This window comes from Argentina silus (genome assembly GCF_951799395.1).
Source record: "Argentina silus genome assembly, chromosome: 10".
Taxonomy (NCBI): domain Eukaryota; kingdom Metazoa; phylum Chordata; class Actinopteri; order Argentiniformes; family Argentinidae; genus Argentina; species Argentina silus.
The window spans coordinates 11,440,112-11,457,159 of record NC_139664.1 but is presented as its reverse complement, the minus strand read 5'-3'; the positions used below and the strand labels follow the sequence as shown (position 1 = coordinate 11,457,159).

Here is a 17,048-nt window from a genome sequence, read left to right as displayed (position 1 = left end):
GGAAAATACTTAAAGGAGCAGGGCTTAAGTTTGTTGAAAATCTGCCACCTCTGGCCACCGTGGTGAAATTCAGTTTCAAGTTCCAAACAACAACATCCTCACCTAATAATAATGTAACACCACCGAAATGGACTTGCAGTGTCAGACATTAGCTGTTGTGTTTTTGCATGCAAGCACGATTCCAGGAGGCACCCAAAATCAGTTAGTCCACTCCCCTAGAACACCCCTGGTAGTAACAGCATGTTTGTATGCAAACCGAGTGTAGAGTAGGACACTTAGAAAGCGTTTTTCTGGACCAAAACAGCGTTCGTAAATGAAACATTTATTTCAATCATATTCCCTGATCGCTACTGATTAAACAGTCATTACAACCATTAGGAAGCTTGAAGAAATCTTGAATGTTACATACTGGGCCTTTAATTAAAATTAATTAATAAACAATTAATGTACTTCAAACAGGCAAATTCACTATCAGAAGCATTCAGAAGGAATTCATATCTTAATGACCTCAAAGTATCTGACGATGTTGATGGTCCAGGCACAGAGTCCAGCGGCAGCTGTGGATTTGGTCCTGATGAGGTCAGGGTGGAATTCTCGGTTCTTCAGATACTCCTGCTTCACCACACTCAGACAGGACACAGGGATGTGCTCCTTGTCATAACTGACCAGGGCCTGTAGGAAGTCATCCACCTGGCAGAAGGAAGACATTAATCTATTCAGATACATATCTATTGCGATAAACTGATAAGTCTTTTTCAGCATATTTTGATATTATGTCAGACAAGTGAAAGTAGACTTTTAGGCAGCAAGAATGGAAGGAAGCAATAATACGTATCTAATAGGAATACAATTCTCACTAAGACAGTTAAACAAAAATTGTCTTTGGAACCAATTTGTCACAACATGAGAAAAACATGTAAATATGTTTCTTTTCATTATGTTTATCTGTTACCAGATAGAAGAGCTCTTTCAAAACGGTGTTGCTCCTCTCATAAGTGAGCATATTCATAGAGTCATCCAGCAGTAATGTCAGTATGGGAGATATGGGGGAGGCAGGAGGGTCAAGGCCCAGCCACAGATTAGAGTGGTATTAATCAGGCAGATGTGATTGACATGGTGACAGGTTAACCTTGCCCATGAAGGCCCTCGCCGCCTTCCAGCTCCGCTCCTTGGGCACACGGCCACGGGGAGCCAGTAGCACCATCACCGCTGCCGCCACGTTGCTCACTGCCGCCGGAGGGTTGGGGAACGTCTTCAGCTCAGTCAGATTCACCTGGAGATAAGAAACAGAACAAATCAACCAATGACCATTTCATGAATCCTAGCTTTATACACACAAAACAATTGTGTCACTTTCACATTGACTGGGTGTTTATACTGTGGCTTTCACTATCAAACTCAGTCAGGACTCAGGATGGGGAATGGGGAATGACTGCACATTTAGGAAAAAGAGAAACGTTACAGTAGGATGGGTAAGAGTAGGAGTGGAGTACCTTGTTGAGAGTGTCCAGAGCTGCTGTGGCCGCCTCCAGAGCCGGCTCTGCCTTGACTAAGTCTGTTTCACAGTCCTTCTGTTTCAGAGAAACCTCTGCCTGGATGACAGCAACCTGCCGAGAGGAAACCATCACTGTGAACAATGTCACCAAATCCCCTCCACTGGAATCAGTGTGAGGTCGATAGAATGAGTGCTATCTATTGGGTCCAATGTATCGTGTACCAACTCACCTTTTGTGCCTCTATATCTGCAGCCTCTCTCTTGCGGCTGACCTTCTCTGTCTGCAGTCCTATCTTTATGATTAGAGCTTCTGCATCCTCGTTTTTAATTGTGAGTTCTGCTTCCTGGGAGGCCAGTTTGGCTTTTAGATCCTCAACCTTAACCACACAATTAGGTCAGACAACATTATCATACAGCACTACACATATTCATATATAATGTATTCCACTACTACAATATGTAAATTATAATGTGACTTCAGATGAGTTTTTTGAAAATCAAAATTCAATGTTGTACAAAGCAGTAAAACATGATTTACATTCAAGGTTTATCAGCATTCAATCAGTGTTGGGCAAAAGACATTATACAAATTTGCTAAGGAAAGCATTGCTAATCTCATGCCACAGCCTTGAGTGTAACTGGATCCTGATATTAACCCAGTCCATAAAGAGGACTACCTGAGAGGCAGTGGTCTGGAGCTTCTGAAGGCCACTGACGAGCCGCTTCATCTTGTGCTGGAGCTGAGCCCGGCTCTTGCACAGCAGGTTCCTGTACAGGGTGATTTGCTGGAGAAAGCTCTTGGGGGTGGTGTAATTGTACCTCTTCTCATTGCGCTGGTATTTTTCACTTGCCTGGTTGACACTGGTGTGAACGTAGGCCATGAAAAGACTGATGGATTCCTGGACGGAGGGCTGTAAAAATAAGCAGAGGTGGGGGAAGAGGGGGGGCATGGGGCGCTCTGAATTGAGTGGAGTTTAACATCCCGAGTTGATGTGGCCTGAAATATTATCTTCATAAATTCTGAATTCATCTACAAGTTTTGCCATTTTACTTGGCAAGCCTCGACTTACTCAATCTGAAATTTAGGTGCAGCTAGCAGGAATGATTAGGCTTTGAAACCCCTGTGAAAATAATATGTTTAAGCCCCCTGACATGCAGCTTGTAAAGCTGGGCCACTGTTTACATTATCCCTCATGTCCTCCAACTTTCCACACACTGTGTGGAGAAGCTTTACCACATTTCTGCTGGGTATTCATCATATGCTGCTCAATGACACAGCGCCTCAATGAATCATGCACTGTTAAGGGATCAATTAATGCAAAAACAAATGAGCATAGAAAACAGGTCTCAAACCTGAACATAACTCACAAAAAAAACATTGTAAATGATCAAGGATCCAGTAGGAAAAATCATTATTAATTAAGATCTGACATAATGCTTTTTGACAAAGCATGCATGTTCACTTGAGAGGCGCGCAAACTTCTCATTGATTTGCCTGGTTGTGCACATCTAACCTCAAATAGATGACCATTTCATGTGCTGTTTGCCTACTTCTTTAACACGATAAACATTCTGGATTTTTTTTCTGAATATTGATTGCGTCAGCAATAATTTCTCACAAAAATGTTTTCAGGTTTCAGTTTCTATTTCGCTCTATCGAACTCATGAGTTGACGTCAGTGCCCCTTTTTGATAGGTGTTCACTAATATTGTCTTGTTTAGGAATAACTACAATTAGAATGAAAATATAAATAAAACATGCAGGCACACACGCACGCATGCACGCACACATACACACACACACACACACACACACACACACACACACACACACACACACACACCACAGAAAGTCCTAGCCTGGCACTTGTCCACAGGACCATGTGATGGCACTTCCTGGCTGTGACAGCTGTGCCTCCTGAGAGGGTCGTTGTGTGCTTATTAATCACTCTGCTCTCATTAACATAAATGATCCTGGGTAGTGATCGTTCCACTGCCATGAGGGAAAACAATGATACGTCTGCAGTCACTGTAGTCACCAGGCATGTGATCACCGATTTGTCAGTACCTCAGTGTAGAACTAATGATGAAGGATCTATGAGAAAGTTAATACAGCTGCACTGCAGTAATTACAAGATGTTCATTAAAAGTCTAACTAAGTCTTCCCCTTTAAGAGTCTCATTAGGGAGGACATGCCAAAATATAGCCAACTATTATTCTTATCTATTGCATGTTAATAACACCTAGCATGTTGTCATATAATGTAGCGATTATTACAAAACTGTAAGTGAATTGGCACTTCTAATTCATTTGAATGGTATTACTATTTGCAATCTACTAAAGTGATTCATAGAATGCTCCCTCTTGAAGGCCTCACCTCAATATCCTCAATCTCCTGAATGAACCTGTAGCTCACAGACTGCAGGGCCTCTGAGGGCCACTCATGGAACCAGTCGATGGTGGTGCAATGGACCAGGGCAGGGAAACGCCGGGCCCTGACCCGCAGGGCATTGCCCACAGGTGACAGACACAGCACCACCTACAGATCAGGAAGCAGGGAGAGGGAGTTACAGTAGACACAGTCATGTGATCATACAAGCCTGGGAGATGGGGCTCACCATGCCAGACTGGTAATGCTGGCAAACACACACATATGTGCCTATAAGCAAACAGACATAAAAGGATGTATGCCCAAATGCACACATGCAACCCACACACACAGTCATAGACCAGTGATACAGCAGATAGATACTCCCAAAAGCGAAACCCATCTTCTGCTCACAGAGAGACACAAACTGGCAACCTTGTATCCCCCTCTCTCTAGTGCCATCAGCTGTGTTTTAGCCCATAGTGGGTCCCTGGCATGTGCACTGAGCCACAGCCCTGGTTGGTTCAGGCAGACGGAAACACCACCAGAAGCCCAGGCCCACGGATCAGCTGGACCATGTGCACTGACTGGGACAAGTCCTCCCAACTCAAGCCCCTGAGTCTCTTTCTGGCCCTGTCTGGTCAGTTCAGCTAGCCAAAAATATTCAACAAGGCACAAATCATGTATGTCTCTTTTTTAAACAATATATTCTCTCCAACACAGAACAATGAAGCATTGGTAGCATACAACAATTGAATTGTTGTGTTGGTAGATGTCATTATGTTTATGATAGGTAACTGGACCTTGAGCCGCTGTCGGACGCGGTCGATGAAGAACCTCCAGCAGTTCTCCCTGCTGTCCAGTAGCCCCAGCCCACGGACCTCAGTCCGCACTCCCGCCACGATGCCATCCACCTCCTCCTCACTGAACAGATCGGGGATCTCACCTGTGTTAATGGTCACAAAGTCAACACCCAAATTGATAGAGCATGGCTGAATGTTCATGTTTCTCTTTTACTATAGTGCCTATCCCCCATTTTCCACACTAGCAGCGAGTGTGTAAGTCACAGTGACTCCCACCATTGGAGTCCCCATAAGTTGTCACCTGATGCCAGGAGGTCATTGATGATGACCAGGAAGCGTTCATCTGGTATCTGAGCATCAGTCAGGAGAAGAGCTGTGGGCTGGTGCTTCAACCCAGTTCTCAGGTACAAGCTGGCCAGATCCAGCTGGCCAAACAATACAGAGATACAGTCAAAGTGTACATACATTAAAAACACTGATGGCTCACCATCATAGAGTGCATTAATGACAGACACATTTCACATATGGTCATTTACTGCATGAGTTCTTTCTACAGTGATAAAATATGTTGATCAATCAGAAATACAAAGCATTAACGTTCCCATTCATTGAAGGATCTTGAGGTTTTCAACAACGATCAATGAAGTAGCGCAAACTCTCTGAGACTCTTTGATCTTTAAACAGATGATTAAATGGATAAGACCTGCCTCATCAATGAGGTATTGAAATATTTTCCAAGGCTCTTTAATAGCATCTGACAATTATTCCTTCCCGAGTCAGTGGAGAGGGTGAACAAGACTAAATTAGATCAATACCCAGCAAGCAGCCAGGGGCTTATTGATCTGGGGAATGTTGTCTAAAGGAAACCTTGATCATTGTTAATTAATCACAGCCATTTTGCATTATTCTTCCTTGACTGGGTGGCTCAAGACACAATATAAAGGACTATGACTGGGTGAGACATTTATAATATCACAGTGACTTTTTCCCATTGCTTGTGTTCCTCTTTTGGTGTTGAAATGTAATGTTTTATTGCTGTGTGATTGTGTCTCATTCAATATGTTTCACTGTCCTCACTTCATCATCTTATCATGCATATAATCTTTTTATATAATCTTTCTCTATGATAAATTCAGTTTTTCTAATTTAAATGGATTTGTTAATCATGATGACCTTTACCACTAAGATAAGACACCAACAAAGCAGTGTGGTATGTTCTGTCTAGGTATTTTTTACCTTGAGATCCTGCGTGCTGTAGCTCTTGCGCAGGGTGACCTGGAACACCTCCACGGAGGACAGATAGGCTGCCAGGCGAGTCAGGCTCTGCTTACCGCTGCCCCCTACCCCAACCAGCAGGGCATAACCCCGTGGAGACTCCAAGATACGACTGATCCTACAGCTGCCAGCCATCAACAAAACTAGGATTACTTTGTAATAGTTCCAAATAACCCAATAAGTTCAGTTACCTTCTTGATGTGGACTAGATTGCTTTAATTATCCAACGAGTCATCTAAACCTAATTCAACTCACACATGATGCATGGCATCCTCAAACAGCACCAGATTCATGGCTGCATTGAGCTCATTGTAGCTCCCCAGGGCCTCTGTGAGGATGGTTTTGAGAACATCCCAGTCTCTGATGGGCATGTAGCGGGCCTCTCTTGCACCCTGGGCAAAGTGGCAGTAGATGATGGGCTGCTGTGACAGGTCCTCGTCCTCAACTCCCTGTAAAAGACAGGCATGGTCTTTCTCAGCAGTCTACCAGTAACATGCAACTTATTGAGTCAGTTCATGAAGATGAACATGAACGGCAACAGCAAGAGCACTTCACTGGGATTGCGACTGCACCTCAAAGCACTCATGTACAGTATCCATCTGGAGCTTGTGGAAGAGCTGCAGGTCTTTGGGCTCCACCAGTCTGTCTGAGTACACTCTGCAGGACTCATGGAGCCACAGCAGCACTAGGTCAGTGCTGGTTCTCGCACACTCTGCACCTGAGAAAAGGAGGCCCTACAAACACATGCATGACCAGATTGATTCATTCAATTACAATAACCTAAAACAACCATCTACAGTGTTTGTAACCTTCCATTTCCCTAGCACTTCCCATCATCATTACAGTACCTGGAAAATGTTGGAGAGGTCCCGTAGGTTGAATATGTAGTGGAACTTGATGGCGGTGGGCAGGAAGTTGTGGCCCATTCTGCGATGGAGAGCAATGGCTGCTTGGACCACGGCCGGGCCGGTCCTCAGAACCGCAGGGCTGAAGGAGTGCTGCTGCAGGTGGTCACTCAGGATCTGACTGTAGATGGAGTCCTGGGCCTCAGAGGACGGGAAGTTCACCGCAAACACTGAGAAATGCCTCTGAGGGGGAATAAATAGGAGGGTCAAAGATTCACTGGAGTCTAGTGTGAATATAAACCATATACCTCTCTCAAAGCTATGAGGTAAGAACTATCTTAAGTACCTGGAGTCTAGGGTTGATGGTGAAGCTCCCGGAGGTTGGATTCATACAGGCCACATATTGAGTGTGATGTATTTCCTTTAGGTACAACTTCTGCCTATCATACCTATAGCATGTGAGAATTGGAAAAGAGATTGATATGAAAAACCTATAAAACACAAATCAACCTCCTCATATGAATTCAACTGCATTCCTTTTTTTCCTGATCCATTGACAAGATGATTTACTAATCAGTTATTTACTGTTGAGCTGTATATGAGTCTCCCAGTCCCTCCTCACCAGTGTGTGTAATCCAGGTGCTGGCGTATGAGTGTATGAGGCTGTACTGTCCCGTAGCTGTCCACAGCTGGCATGTTCATGTCATCTATGAAGTAGATGAGCTTTCTGTTTCCTGGAGGGGCGTAGTTCCTGCCTGCCCTCTTCTCTAATGGCCGCTCTAGAACCGCTAAGAAAAATGAACATGAACATCATTAATGACATTAGACACAAAAACGTCTGTTGTCTCTTTTGAGGACTTCTGTTAGGTCCCCTTTTTACCATTTACTTAAAAAATGTACATACATGTTTGAATTATTAAAATAGGATTACCCTATACATATACTGTATATACCACACTCTACCACACACATCTCTACTTTCTCTCCAAATATGACCAGCAGATGGTGCTACTGTTTTGATTTAAGATCTTATAACTGCCTATCTTATACAGGAAACATTTCTCAAACAGTTCTCTACTACAACACTGCTAACTAACATGCTGTACAACATTCTCACACTCACTCTGCAGCATGAGGGATGTGGTATAGTAGTTGAAAGGCACTTTGGTGGTTATGTAGCTTTCTGGTAGGCAGTCTAACTTGTTCCTGACCAGAGCTGTCTTCCCCACTCCAGCATTCCCCACCAGCATCAGGGGCTGCCCTTTCTCTAGCAACAGGTCCATGAAATACCTCAATCGCACTGTTTCTGCAGTGTGGACCAGAACCGCCTGCAGCCACAGAAATAACATGCAGAGAGAGTGCAGAAACATGCATGGTTATGGAAGCTCACTTTTAATACAATTTATTGACAGACATAAGTTCAGTGAATTGTAAATAATTTATAATTTCTTGTATTTCACATGTACACCACCACTATTCTGTCATAATAGCATAATTAGCTGGGAACAAAACCTAGCTAATTATGGCTCAGTCAGTCTTCGGAGCAGCAGCAGCAGCTGTAGGCAGGGGACTGAGGAAAGACAATAGAGCGTGGGTGAGAGCCAGAGTCTGTACCGACGGCTTTACCCCCACACACTCTGGTATGTGGCGTACTCGATGGTAATCAGACACAGTGGTGCGGCTTTCTTACATCCTCGGACCCCCACTACGACCTCATGATGTGTGGCTCTGCCCTCTCTCATTATGCTCACTGATGCGTGCATACATTTATGATATGACTGCATTGTTCATTTATTGTAATTGTTTTCAAGTGAAGGTTGCTTCCCGCAACGTGTATTTTGATCATCTTTGGAAAGTTGTAACTTTTTAAAACGTGAAGAGAGTCAAGGGTGTAATGTGACGTTCTCCTCCCCATGTTGGGTATAACTGAACAGTTCTTACTTGTAGTGGAGTATCTGGCTCCATATTAAACGTTGGCACTCTGTCGCTCCAGGGCAGGAAGCGCCTGGACAGCGGGTCCAGGTAGTAGTCAAACACAGTACCCTGAGCTGGGAGCTTCACTGTCTTCATCTCTTTGGTCCACCACTGGCTGAAATCAGCCCGATAGTCAAACAGCTGGAGCCAGGGTCAGAGATGAACACGTGTTTTGTATGGACAGATCATTTTGATGGGGTGTCTATGTGTGTTGTATTGTACTGTAAACTTGCGACTTACCCCAGACATACTGTATCTTTCATGCATAGGGAATGCTTGAGTGTCATACCTGATCCTGATACAGGGCACCGCCAAAGGCCCAGATGCAAGCGAAGCTGAAGTAAGTTTCGTAGAGCTCACGTAGAGAGTCGGATGGGATGTTCTCTGGTGTTAGGAGACAGTCCAGCAATGCACAGACAGTCTAGGGGACAATATAACAAAGAATACAGTACAGTACAGTACAGTACAGTACGTGTGTGTGTGTGTGTGTGTGTGTGCGTGTGTGTGTTCATGGGCAGGAGAGAGAGAGAAAGAGAGAGAGATGTACCTGCACCATGGTGTTCTCTGGTATTGGGGTGATGGTCTTGAATGTATTCCTCATCTGTTCTATACAGCGGGGAACATACTTGTCAAACAGGATGGTGAGGTGGGCTCTCTCTGTCTGGCGAGCCCTGGTTTCAATCCAGCTGGCAACATACCTAGACATGATGCAATCAAACTGTTATTGTTATATTGAAATGTGGAGGCAGAAAATCAATTGAATTTAATGTTTTACATACTGCACATATTAATGGAACATACTTTTTATTTCTAGACATTTTGGTCATAGTAACGTCCTTGAGAAGTGCCCTATTAAGACCTTGGTGATATAGTATAATATAATAGTAGTATAGTATTTCTCTGAGGTCCTTTGCTACTCACGGGTTCCAGCCCAGGTCCTGTGTGTTGACATAGAGGATCCCTGCTCTGGACACGGTGGCAGGTGTGGCTGTCCTCAGATGACTGATCTCAAACACCAGCCTCATAGAAAAGGTAAGAGGCACACGTTCATTACTGGCCAGAGTCAGGACCTGAAACACATGGGGAGGGAAAATCACAGACGTGACCAATCCCAATACACACACACACACACAAAATCAGCAACTTTATTTCTCTTTTATATTTGGAGCAACTCTGTCAAATACAATGATTGCAATGGAGAGAAAAAAAAACATTTTGAAGGGATCCATTTACAGTTGCCCTGGTAGAGGTGTGCTGTAGGTACATTAGTGTATGAGTGGACAGGAGGCAGGGTACCTTGTTGTCATCCATCACCGTGTTGAGAGATTCAATCCACATAGGATCAATGTCTCCATCCAACACAATCCACTTAGGCCCTGGGTGGGAGATGTTAGCCTGCTCTCGCATCAGAGATGACAGCAGACCTGACACAGGGGGAGAGCATCATTAGGTATCAGTGGAAGAAATGCCATTGTAACTATTGTTATTATGTCATACTGACTAATCAGAGACGCTTTTCTAGAAAAGGGTCAACCTTTTAACTATCTACTTTCATCCAGTGTTCCCTAATATTATTTACCATCTTTCCACTCCCGAGTGGCAGGATGGATGAAGCCAAAGAGCTCATTTGTGTCTACAGCCTTAGGATTCAGATCATTCCACACCGGCTTCCTCTTCAAGTTGGAATATGTTTTGTTCAGAGTTCTCAGTATCTGTCAAAACAAGAGGAATTCCACAACAATTTGGCATTTGTAAGGTTATAGTTTGACATTAGATTTTTTCAGGGTATGTGTAACATAAAGTAGGAACTATATAAGCTCTGTGCTGTATGTCTACCTGGCTTTTCCCAGTCCCAGCACTTCCCACTACAAAGACTGAGTGACGCACTGCCATCAGCTCCTCCAACTGAACCACCTGACAGGAGGGACAAGATACACTGTCACACTGAAACACATGATTTTAGCGGACAGAGATAGTGAAGATAAAGAGAAGAGACTGTGTCAGAAGGGCAAAGGGGCGGATTCAAATCAATGCCAACATGGGTATATGTATGCTCTGAAAACCACAACACTAAACCACTGGACCACACAAGGCTACATCCTGTCATTCCATATCACATTCCACTGACCAGTGGCCAGTTGGCTGATGGTCTTACTTTCAGGATGAAGGCCTCCTCAGGCTGAAGTCTGAGCTCTAGGATGGTCTGACGGACCGCCTGCTCAAAGTCAGGGTCCCGCTTCCTCTTCACCACCAGGCCAGGGAACAGGTCCCCCAGCAGGCCAATGAAGATAGCCACATCCTCTGTGACTATCTTAGGCATGTTGAAGTCCCTCAGAGCACGCATCAACACCTGGAAAATAAGTCAGGTAGATTTCTACAACAAAGTTCAACAGAGTTTATATGTACTGCTCTTTAATTTAAGCATCATGCCTTTACCATATGTCACCAGCACAAAATGTGTTTCAGTTAACTACCTCATCCTCTGGCCTAGTCTTGTCCCCTCTTTTCAGTGCACCAGCAACCACCAAGACAGACTTGACAGCACGCAAACCCCAATCATAGTGATCCTAAGACAGAGCAAAGGTGAGGAAATGTTTTCTGATGAATGTTCTTTATGAGGTAAAGAGTGTTACAAAGTGTTACATTATTAAACATATTCTACTATCACATTGCTGTCTCCTACCTGTTTGGAGAGCAGCTCTCTGCAGAGTGTATAGAGAGTGATGAACTTCCTGGCCAGCAGCTTGGCTCTGAGGAACCCCTCAGCCACCAGCATGATCTCACAGATGAGCTCAATATCAGGAACCACCATGGCACAGGGTCTGGACAGAGTGTAGAGTTGTGTTTTTGGAATATTCCATGCACAACTATGGGGCACTGCATACAGTAGTTAAATTATTTCATTACATTGATCTAGACCCACCTGAAGAGAGCCTTGAGGTTTTCAGGCAGCTCTGTCCTGCCTGCATAGCCAGGGTTCATGGTGATGAAAATCCCTACAGAGGGTTTCAAGGCTATGTTCTCTTCCAAGAACAGAAATCTAAGAGAGATAGATCCAATGATGAGGTACATTATTGTATGGTATGTGTGATGATGAATTATGTTATGTCATAGATGCTATGTATTAGTCACATAAAACGTTCAAAAAGTGGTTTGTAGAGTCCCCCCACCTCTTCTTCTTATTGCGAATGGCATTCTGTATCGTTTTGACCTGCACTGCCACAACTGATAGGACCTCCACAGAGATGCGGTTGAATTCATCAAAGCAGCCCCATGATCCAGTCTGGGCCAGGCCCTTATAGATATTCCCTATTGACTGGAAAAGGATGTGGATCATTATGCACATTTAACAACGACTGTTCAACTACATCTGAATAAAATCCAATATTTTAATATTTCCAAGGGAAGTGTATTTGCAAAATATTCTCTAACTATTCCTATTCCGGGACCTCCTTATTTTTTCACAAAGCTCCCTGTTTAAACTGCATATAGCGCTACTAGTTTCTCTGCAGCCCTGCTTACCTTGTAATCCATCTGTTCAGAGCAGTTGAAGACATACACCATGACCCCCAGCGCCCTGCCCAGATCCTTGGTGGTCTCAGTCTTCCCAGTGCCAGCAGGTCCCGCAGGGGCTCCACTCATAGTCAGATGTAGAGACTGAGTCAGAGTGATGTAGCACCTGGACATGCCATCAACAACAACAACAACAACAACAACAACACATTGAGGACAACAAACACACCATCAATCACACTTCTCTATCACTTAATGCTGACTGAGGCAAATCTATAGGAAGATCAAGCAAATCAGCTGAGCAGGCAGGCAGGCTGAGTTACCGGTCTGTGAGGGGGGTGATGACTAGACGGGGTGTGTTCCCCAGGTACTCGTAAGAGTACAGAAACTGAGCATCGCATATGTTAGCAAGGCAGTGTCTCTGCCCCTCGTCCCAGCGGTGCCTCAGCTGAGACAGCCAGGAGAAGGCTTGTGCGTTTGTCACCTGTGAAGACAAAAGAGATAGCTGTAAACTAGAAGAGTGACTGAAGTATAACATTGAAGATGACTAGAGTATGACATTGCAACCACGACTTATTACATTCCATACTCACATAGACATTTCATTATTCACGCAGACTTATAGTAAGTAGCAAACCCTGTCTTGATTGTGTGAGCAGATACAGTAGTTTTAAGGATGTATCATTTTGAAGCAATTTTAGGCATGTTAAATAAAAGAGCTGTATTAACCCTCTGAGCAATGAGCTTGGCCACTACATCTCTGGCATGGACATCTATGGTGCATATGGTCATGATCTTCTGTCGGTCTCCTGGACTCAACTCCCCCAACAGCATGGAGATCAACGAGTTCAGTTGAGCAATCTGGACAATAAAAAGAAGACATATAGGTATTACTCTTCTGTGTATCTTTTGAGTATGATACTTACAGTAATGGCTTTACTATAATGTAACTGTACATTTGAATGACAGGATGAACTAGCTGTAATGGTTACTTAGTTGATAATGGAGATAATAGAACCCAAGTGTCTGGTCGTCATAAGGAAGTACACTGTTTTCACAAAGCAAGGTCATGTGTACTAGAGTCTAGAGGCAAAATCAGCATGCATCTCATTCATCAAAGCTTGAGAGGTTATGAAATCACCTGAGATAGATTAACATGTGTGTGTATGTGTATGTGTGTGTGTGTGTGTGTGTGTGTGTGTGTGTGTGTGTGTGTGTGTGTGTGTGTGTGTGTGTGAAGAGAGTGTAACAGTAAAGCAAATGAGAAGTAATCTCAGTCGTCTATTTTGTCTAAAAAACCAAGGGGTAGCTTGCATTTATCACCAGTCTAGAATGACAGGAGATCCAATCAGTACAGTACTGTAGGTTGAAGGGAGAGAGGGGGATTATTCAAACAGCGGCCAAGGACATGCTAACCTTAAGTACTGCTGATGAAACTGACAACACTGATAATACAGCAACTGTGAGCACAGCCTTGCAACACTGTTCTACACACCCTCAGGCCTCAGCATATGTAGGTCACTGGCTCCCTGTTAGATAATGGAACAGCACAGTCCATGACAGCCACATTCAACATTCAACCTGTTCCCACCTCCACCACAGGTGCATACAGTAAACTGAGTCACTAACCAAGTAAAAAATAATCTGTATCGCTATTGCTGTTGCAGTAGCTGCGATGGCCGAGTGGTTAAGGCGTTGGACTTGAAATCCAATGGGGTCTCCCCGCGCAGGTTCGAACCCTGCTCGCAGCGCACCTTCTTTCCTCTCTTTATATCTGAATGCCCAACTTACTTCCTACTACTTCATCGAGTCGTGACGTTTAAAAAAACACATCAGTTGGTGCAACACGGAAACCATACGATGTTGCTTTCTGCCGTCAGTTCTATGCAACATGAATATTATACTCGATGACACTATTGAAACGTTAGCTTTCGTCTGTAAAATGAGCAGCTTTTCATATCTGCGACAGCGGAGACATGCAAAATTGCGGAGAATACGCGCGAGACGAAATAGCTGACAATTGCGCACGACGAAAACGCGGAGACTTCACATGAACAAGATTGACATGCTATAATAACATGACACATTTCCATCGAGACTGGAGTCAGATTTTATGTTAAATCGGGATTGAGACCGGAGACTATATCTAGGACAGGAAAAGATAGACTTCTACATATAGTTCATGGCTATGGTGACAGACAGGTAGCCTATGCAGTGCATTGTGCATGATAGGCCTATCAAATATTGTGACTGTCTGAAAATGCACAATGACATCTTAAGAGGCACAATCTCTTGTTTAAAGGCTTTGGAGAATACCTTGTATCTTTGGTGGTAATGTTTGAAAGTGAGCTAGCCTATGCATTGAGTCAAGTTATGCATACTCATTGAACTTTAATTATTAACAAACAAAAAATACCATCCAATACATCATACTGTCAAAATGTTTAAAATAATGTGATATGATATTTAGACACTATCGCCTATTTGCATTATCCATGTTGAAGATCTTAATAATACATGATCTGTGACATGATATTCACAAGGCTCTACAGTATATGCATAGGCTTCTGTAGGCCATAAGCACTCACTCGAAAAGTTACATAGCTTTTGACTTGAAATTCAAAATAACCCACCCTCACAGCTACAGGCTGTGACAAGGCAGTCAGCTGCGATGGCCGAGAGGTTAAGGCGTTGGACTCGAAATCCAATGGGGTCTCCCCGCGCAGGTTCGAACCCTGCTCGCAGCGCATAAACTGTATGTTGCTTTTTATATTCTAACAATATAATGATGTACCTTGGGAAACCTGGAAATCATAAAAGGTGATTTATTGAGCTGCAATGTACGTCTGGAACCTACTCTTCATAGATCATTTTAGGAGCTATAAGACCTCACAAAGGTCTTTGATTGTTGGTCAGTCACCTGTTTCTTGTTATAGTCTTTGAGTGCTGACTCAAAGCCCTCCTCCAGTCTCTCAAACACGATCCACAGGTCGTTGCTCCACCAGATCTGAGAGCCGGTGAGAGCTACCTGAGCAGGGTAATCCAACACCCACTGCTCCCTGGACTTGTCCTCATACAAGGACACAGCCTCTGACAGGTGACCCCTCACACACTCCCTCATGGTGGTCTCCAGACAAGTCAGCCACACCTCCACCTGATACACAACCGCATAGATGACAGTAGTTTTTTTGTGTCGTGATTAGGGTAATTGATTGTATCAAAAATGTTGACATTAATAGATTGTATTAGCACATTAGGGTCATCTTACCGGTCCAACACAGTTGCAGTCTGTTTGGAATGGGACATATTCCCTTTCTTTGCTGTACATTCCCACTGCAACATTATTGGAATCCAGTCCTTTATCTTTAGAGAATTCAAGGTCTGCCATATTATCAAATAATTTGGAGAGGTGGCATGTGACCTGTAAATTGAGGATGATGTAAGGTACCATTACAGATATTGCACATATCCTTATGATCAGAGCAGTCGAAGTCAAAACATTTTGTTGAATCTGACTGTACCTCTTTGGGGCGGCTCCCTTTTGAGAGGATGTCAAGTAAGTCAGCCGATGAGACAAAGTAAAAGCGAGCAAATGCAAGTCTCTTTGTCTCCAGATACTCAGCTAGAGCTTTTTCACATAGTGCCAATCTGGAATAGAAAACAGTAGTTCAAAGACTGAGATCCATAGGTAAATCTTGGAAGTCTAAATAGAGTAGGAATGGCCAAATTCTACAAACATTTAAATGTAAGATTATAATAGGTGTATACAATTTGAACCTTTTCTGTAGCTCCTCTAGTTTCTCAAATAGATGCGGTTTGTTAGTGGCCTCAATGACATTCCTTGTTTTGGCGCTATCAAGCATCAATTCCTGCAGAGAAAACATGCACATGTGGTATACCGTGCATCACATGAACAAGAAGGAGCTTTTCATCAATTGTCTATCAATTCAAAGAGAACAAGGAGAGACCTGGAAGTCAGTATCAATGGCCTGGAACCTAAGTGCATCAGAAGGCAACTGGTGGCAGATGTCCTCTGAGCCTATAAAGATGCTCTCCAGATGGGCCCAGGTCCTCTGGACCTCCAGCCAGACCAGCAGTGCAGAGTCTGCCACCATCAGCTGCCCCTGCAGACCTGATACCTGGGACAGGAAGTGCTCCACATGCTTACTCTGGGAGATCCCCTGGAGCTGCACCTGCAAGACGTGTACACATACACAGTGGTGTGAGGGTATATACTCTACTATAAAATACCCCAACATATTTATGCACTCTGTAATGTACTGTACTGCTTTGGATAAATTTCCGTTAAATGGCTTTTTTTTATTTTTTATTATTATTATTAATATTATTATTATTATTATTATTATTATTATTATTATTAGTGTAAGTGTTTGAGAAAGGTAAGTTGCTATACAATAAGCCACTGCTTGAATTTGATATTCGCTCCCTTTTGTTTTCAGGTCTGCAATCCCAAGTTTTCAGTGAGAGTGGGTCATTGATAGTTTGTTTACAGTGAGGGGAGGAGATTGAAGAGGAGAGGTCCCTAATTGCTGCATTTCAGCCCAGCAGATGTGGGATACTAACAAAGACCCTCAAAGAGCAACAATACCCATCCTCCCCCACCAGCAATAAATCAGGTGATTCTATAGTTCTGCCTGAGAGAGACCTTTCTCCTCTTAGTCCTATGGTATAAGGACAGTTAGAGAGCAGAGCACCCCCTCACAACACTCTCATCTCCGTTCAACATTGTGTCAGCAACGCCCAAAAGTAACACTT

General features: G+C 43.6%; 1 protein-coding gene across 1 annotated transcript in view; it reads right to left on the bottom strand.

Moving 5' to 3' along the window:
* The window catches only part of LOC310811284 (dynein axonemal heavy chain 11), a gene marked incomplete at both ends in the record, with an annotated part of 70,685 nt that overhangs the window by 12,581 nt on the left and 41,056 nt on the right, over window positions 1-17,048 (bottom strand). The window contains 35 exons of the mRNA XM_083679403.1: window positions 508-690; window positions 1,130-1,273; window positions 1,494-1,607; window positions 1,726-1,872; window positions 2,173-2,406; window positions 3,872-4,033; window positions 4,666-4,808; window positions 4,967-5,090; window positions 5,902-6,064; window positions 6,196-6,389; window positions 6,513-6,674; window positions 6,789-7,028; window positions 7,132-7,234; window positions 7,408-7,573; window positions 7,909-8,113; window positions 8,727-8,900; window positions 9,049-9,180; window positions 9,307-9,457; window positions 9,681-9,829; window positions 10,056-10,183; window positions 10,339-10,471; window positions 10,596-10,673; window positions 10,915-11,109; window positions 11,234-11,326; window positions 11,443-11,581; window positions 11,683-11,799; window positions 11,930-12,075; window positions 12,282-12,438; window positions 12,596-12,756; window positions 13,002-13,133; window positions 15,193-15,426; window positions 15,541-15,693; window positions 15,794-15,920; window positions 16,050-16,141; window positions 16,241-16,465. Coding sequence (XP_083535529.1) covers window positions 508-690; window positions 1,130-1,273; window positions 1,494-1,607; window positions 1,726-1,872; window positions 2,173-2,406; window positions 3,872-4,033; window positions 4,666-4,808; window positions 4,967-5,090; window positions 5,902-6,064; window positions 6,196-6,389; window positions 6,513-6,674; window positions 6,789-7,028; window positions 7,132-7,234; window positions 7,408-7,573; window positions 7,909-8,113; window positions 8,727-8,900; window positions 9,049-9,180; window positions 9,307-9,457; window positions 9,681-9,829; window positions 10,056-10,183; window positions 10,339-10,471; window positions 10,596-10,673; window positions 10,915-11,109; window positions 11,234-11,326; window positions 11,443-11,581; window positions 11,683-11,799; window positions 11,930-12,075; window positions 12,282-12,438; window positions 12,596-12,756; window positions 13,002-13,133; window positions 15,193-15,426; window positions 15,541-15,693; window positions 15,794-15,920; window positions 16,050-16,141; window positions 16,241-16,465 — 5,400 coding nt within the window. The remainder of the gene's footprint in view (window positions 1-507; window positions 691-1,129; window positions 1,274-1,493; window positions 1,608-1,725; window positions 1,873-2,172; window positions 2,407-3,871; window positions 4,034-4,665; window positions 4,809-4,966; window positions 5,091-5,901; window positions 6,065-6,195; window positions 6,390-6,512; window positions 6,675-6,788; window positions 7,029-7,131; window positions 7,235-7,407; window positions 7,574-7,908; window positions 8,114-8,726; window positions 8,901-9,048; window positions 9,181-9,306; window positions 9,458-9,680; window positions 9,830-10,055; window positions 10,184-10,338; window positions 10,472-10,595; window positions 10,674-10,914; window positions 11,110-11,233; window positions 11,327-11,442; window positions 11,582-11,682; window positions 11,800-11,929; window positions 12,076-12,281; window positions 12,439-12,595; window positions 12,757-13,001; window positions 13,134-15,192; window positions 15,427-15,540; window positions 15,694-15,793; window positions 15,921-16,049; window positions 16,142-16,240; window positions 16,466-17,048) is intronic.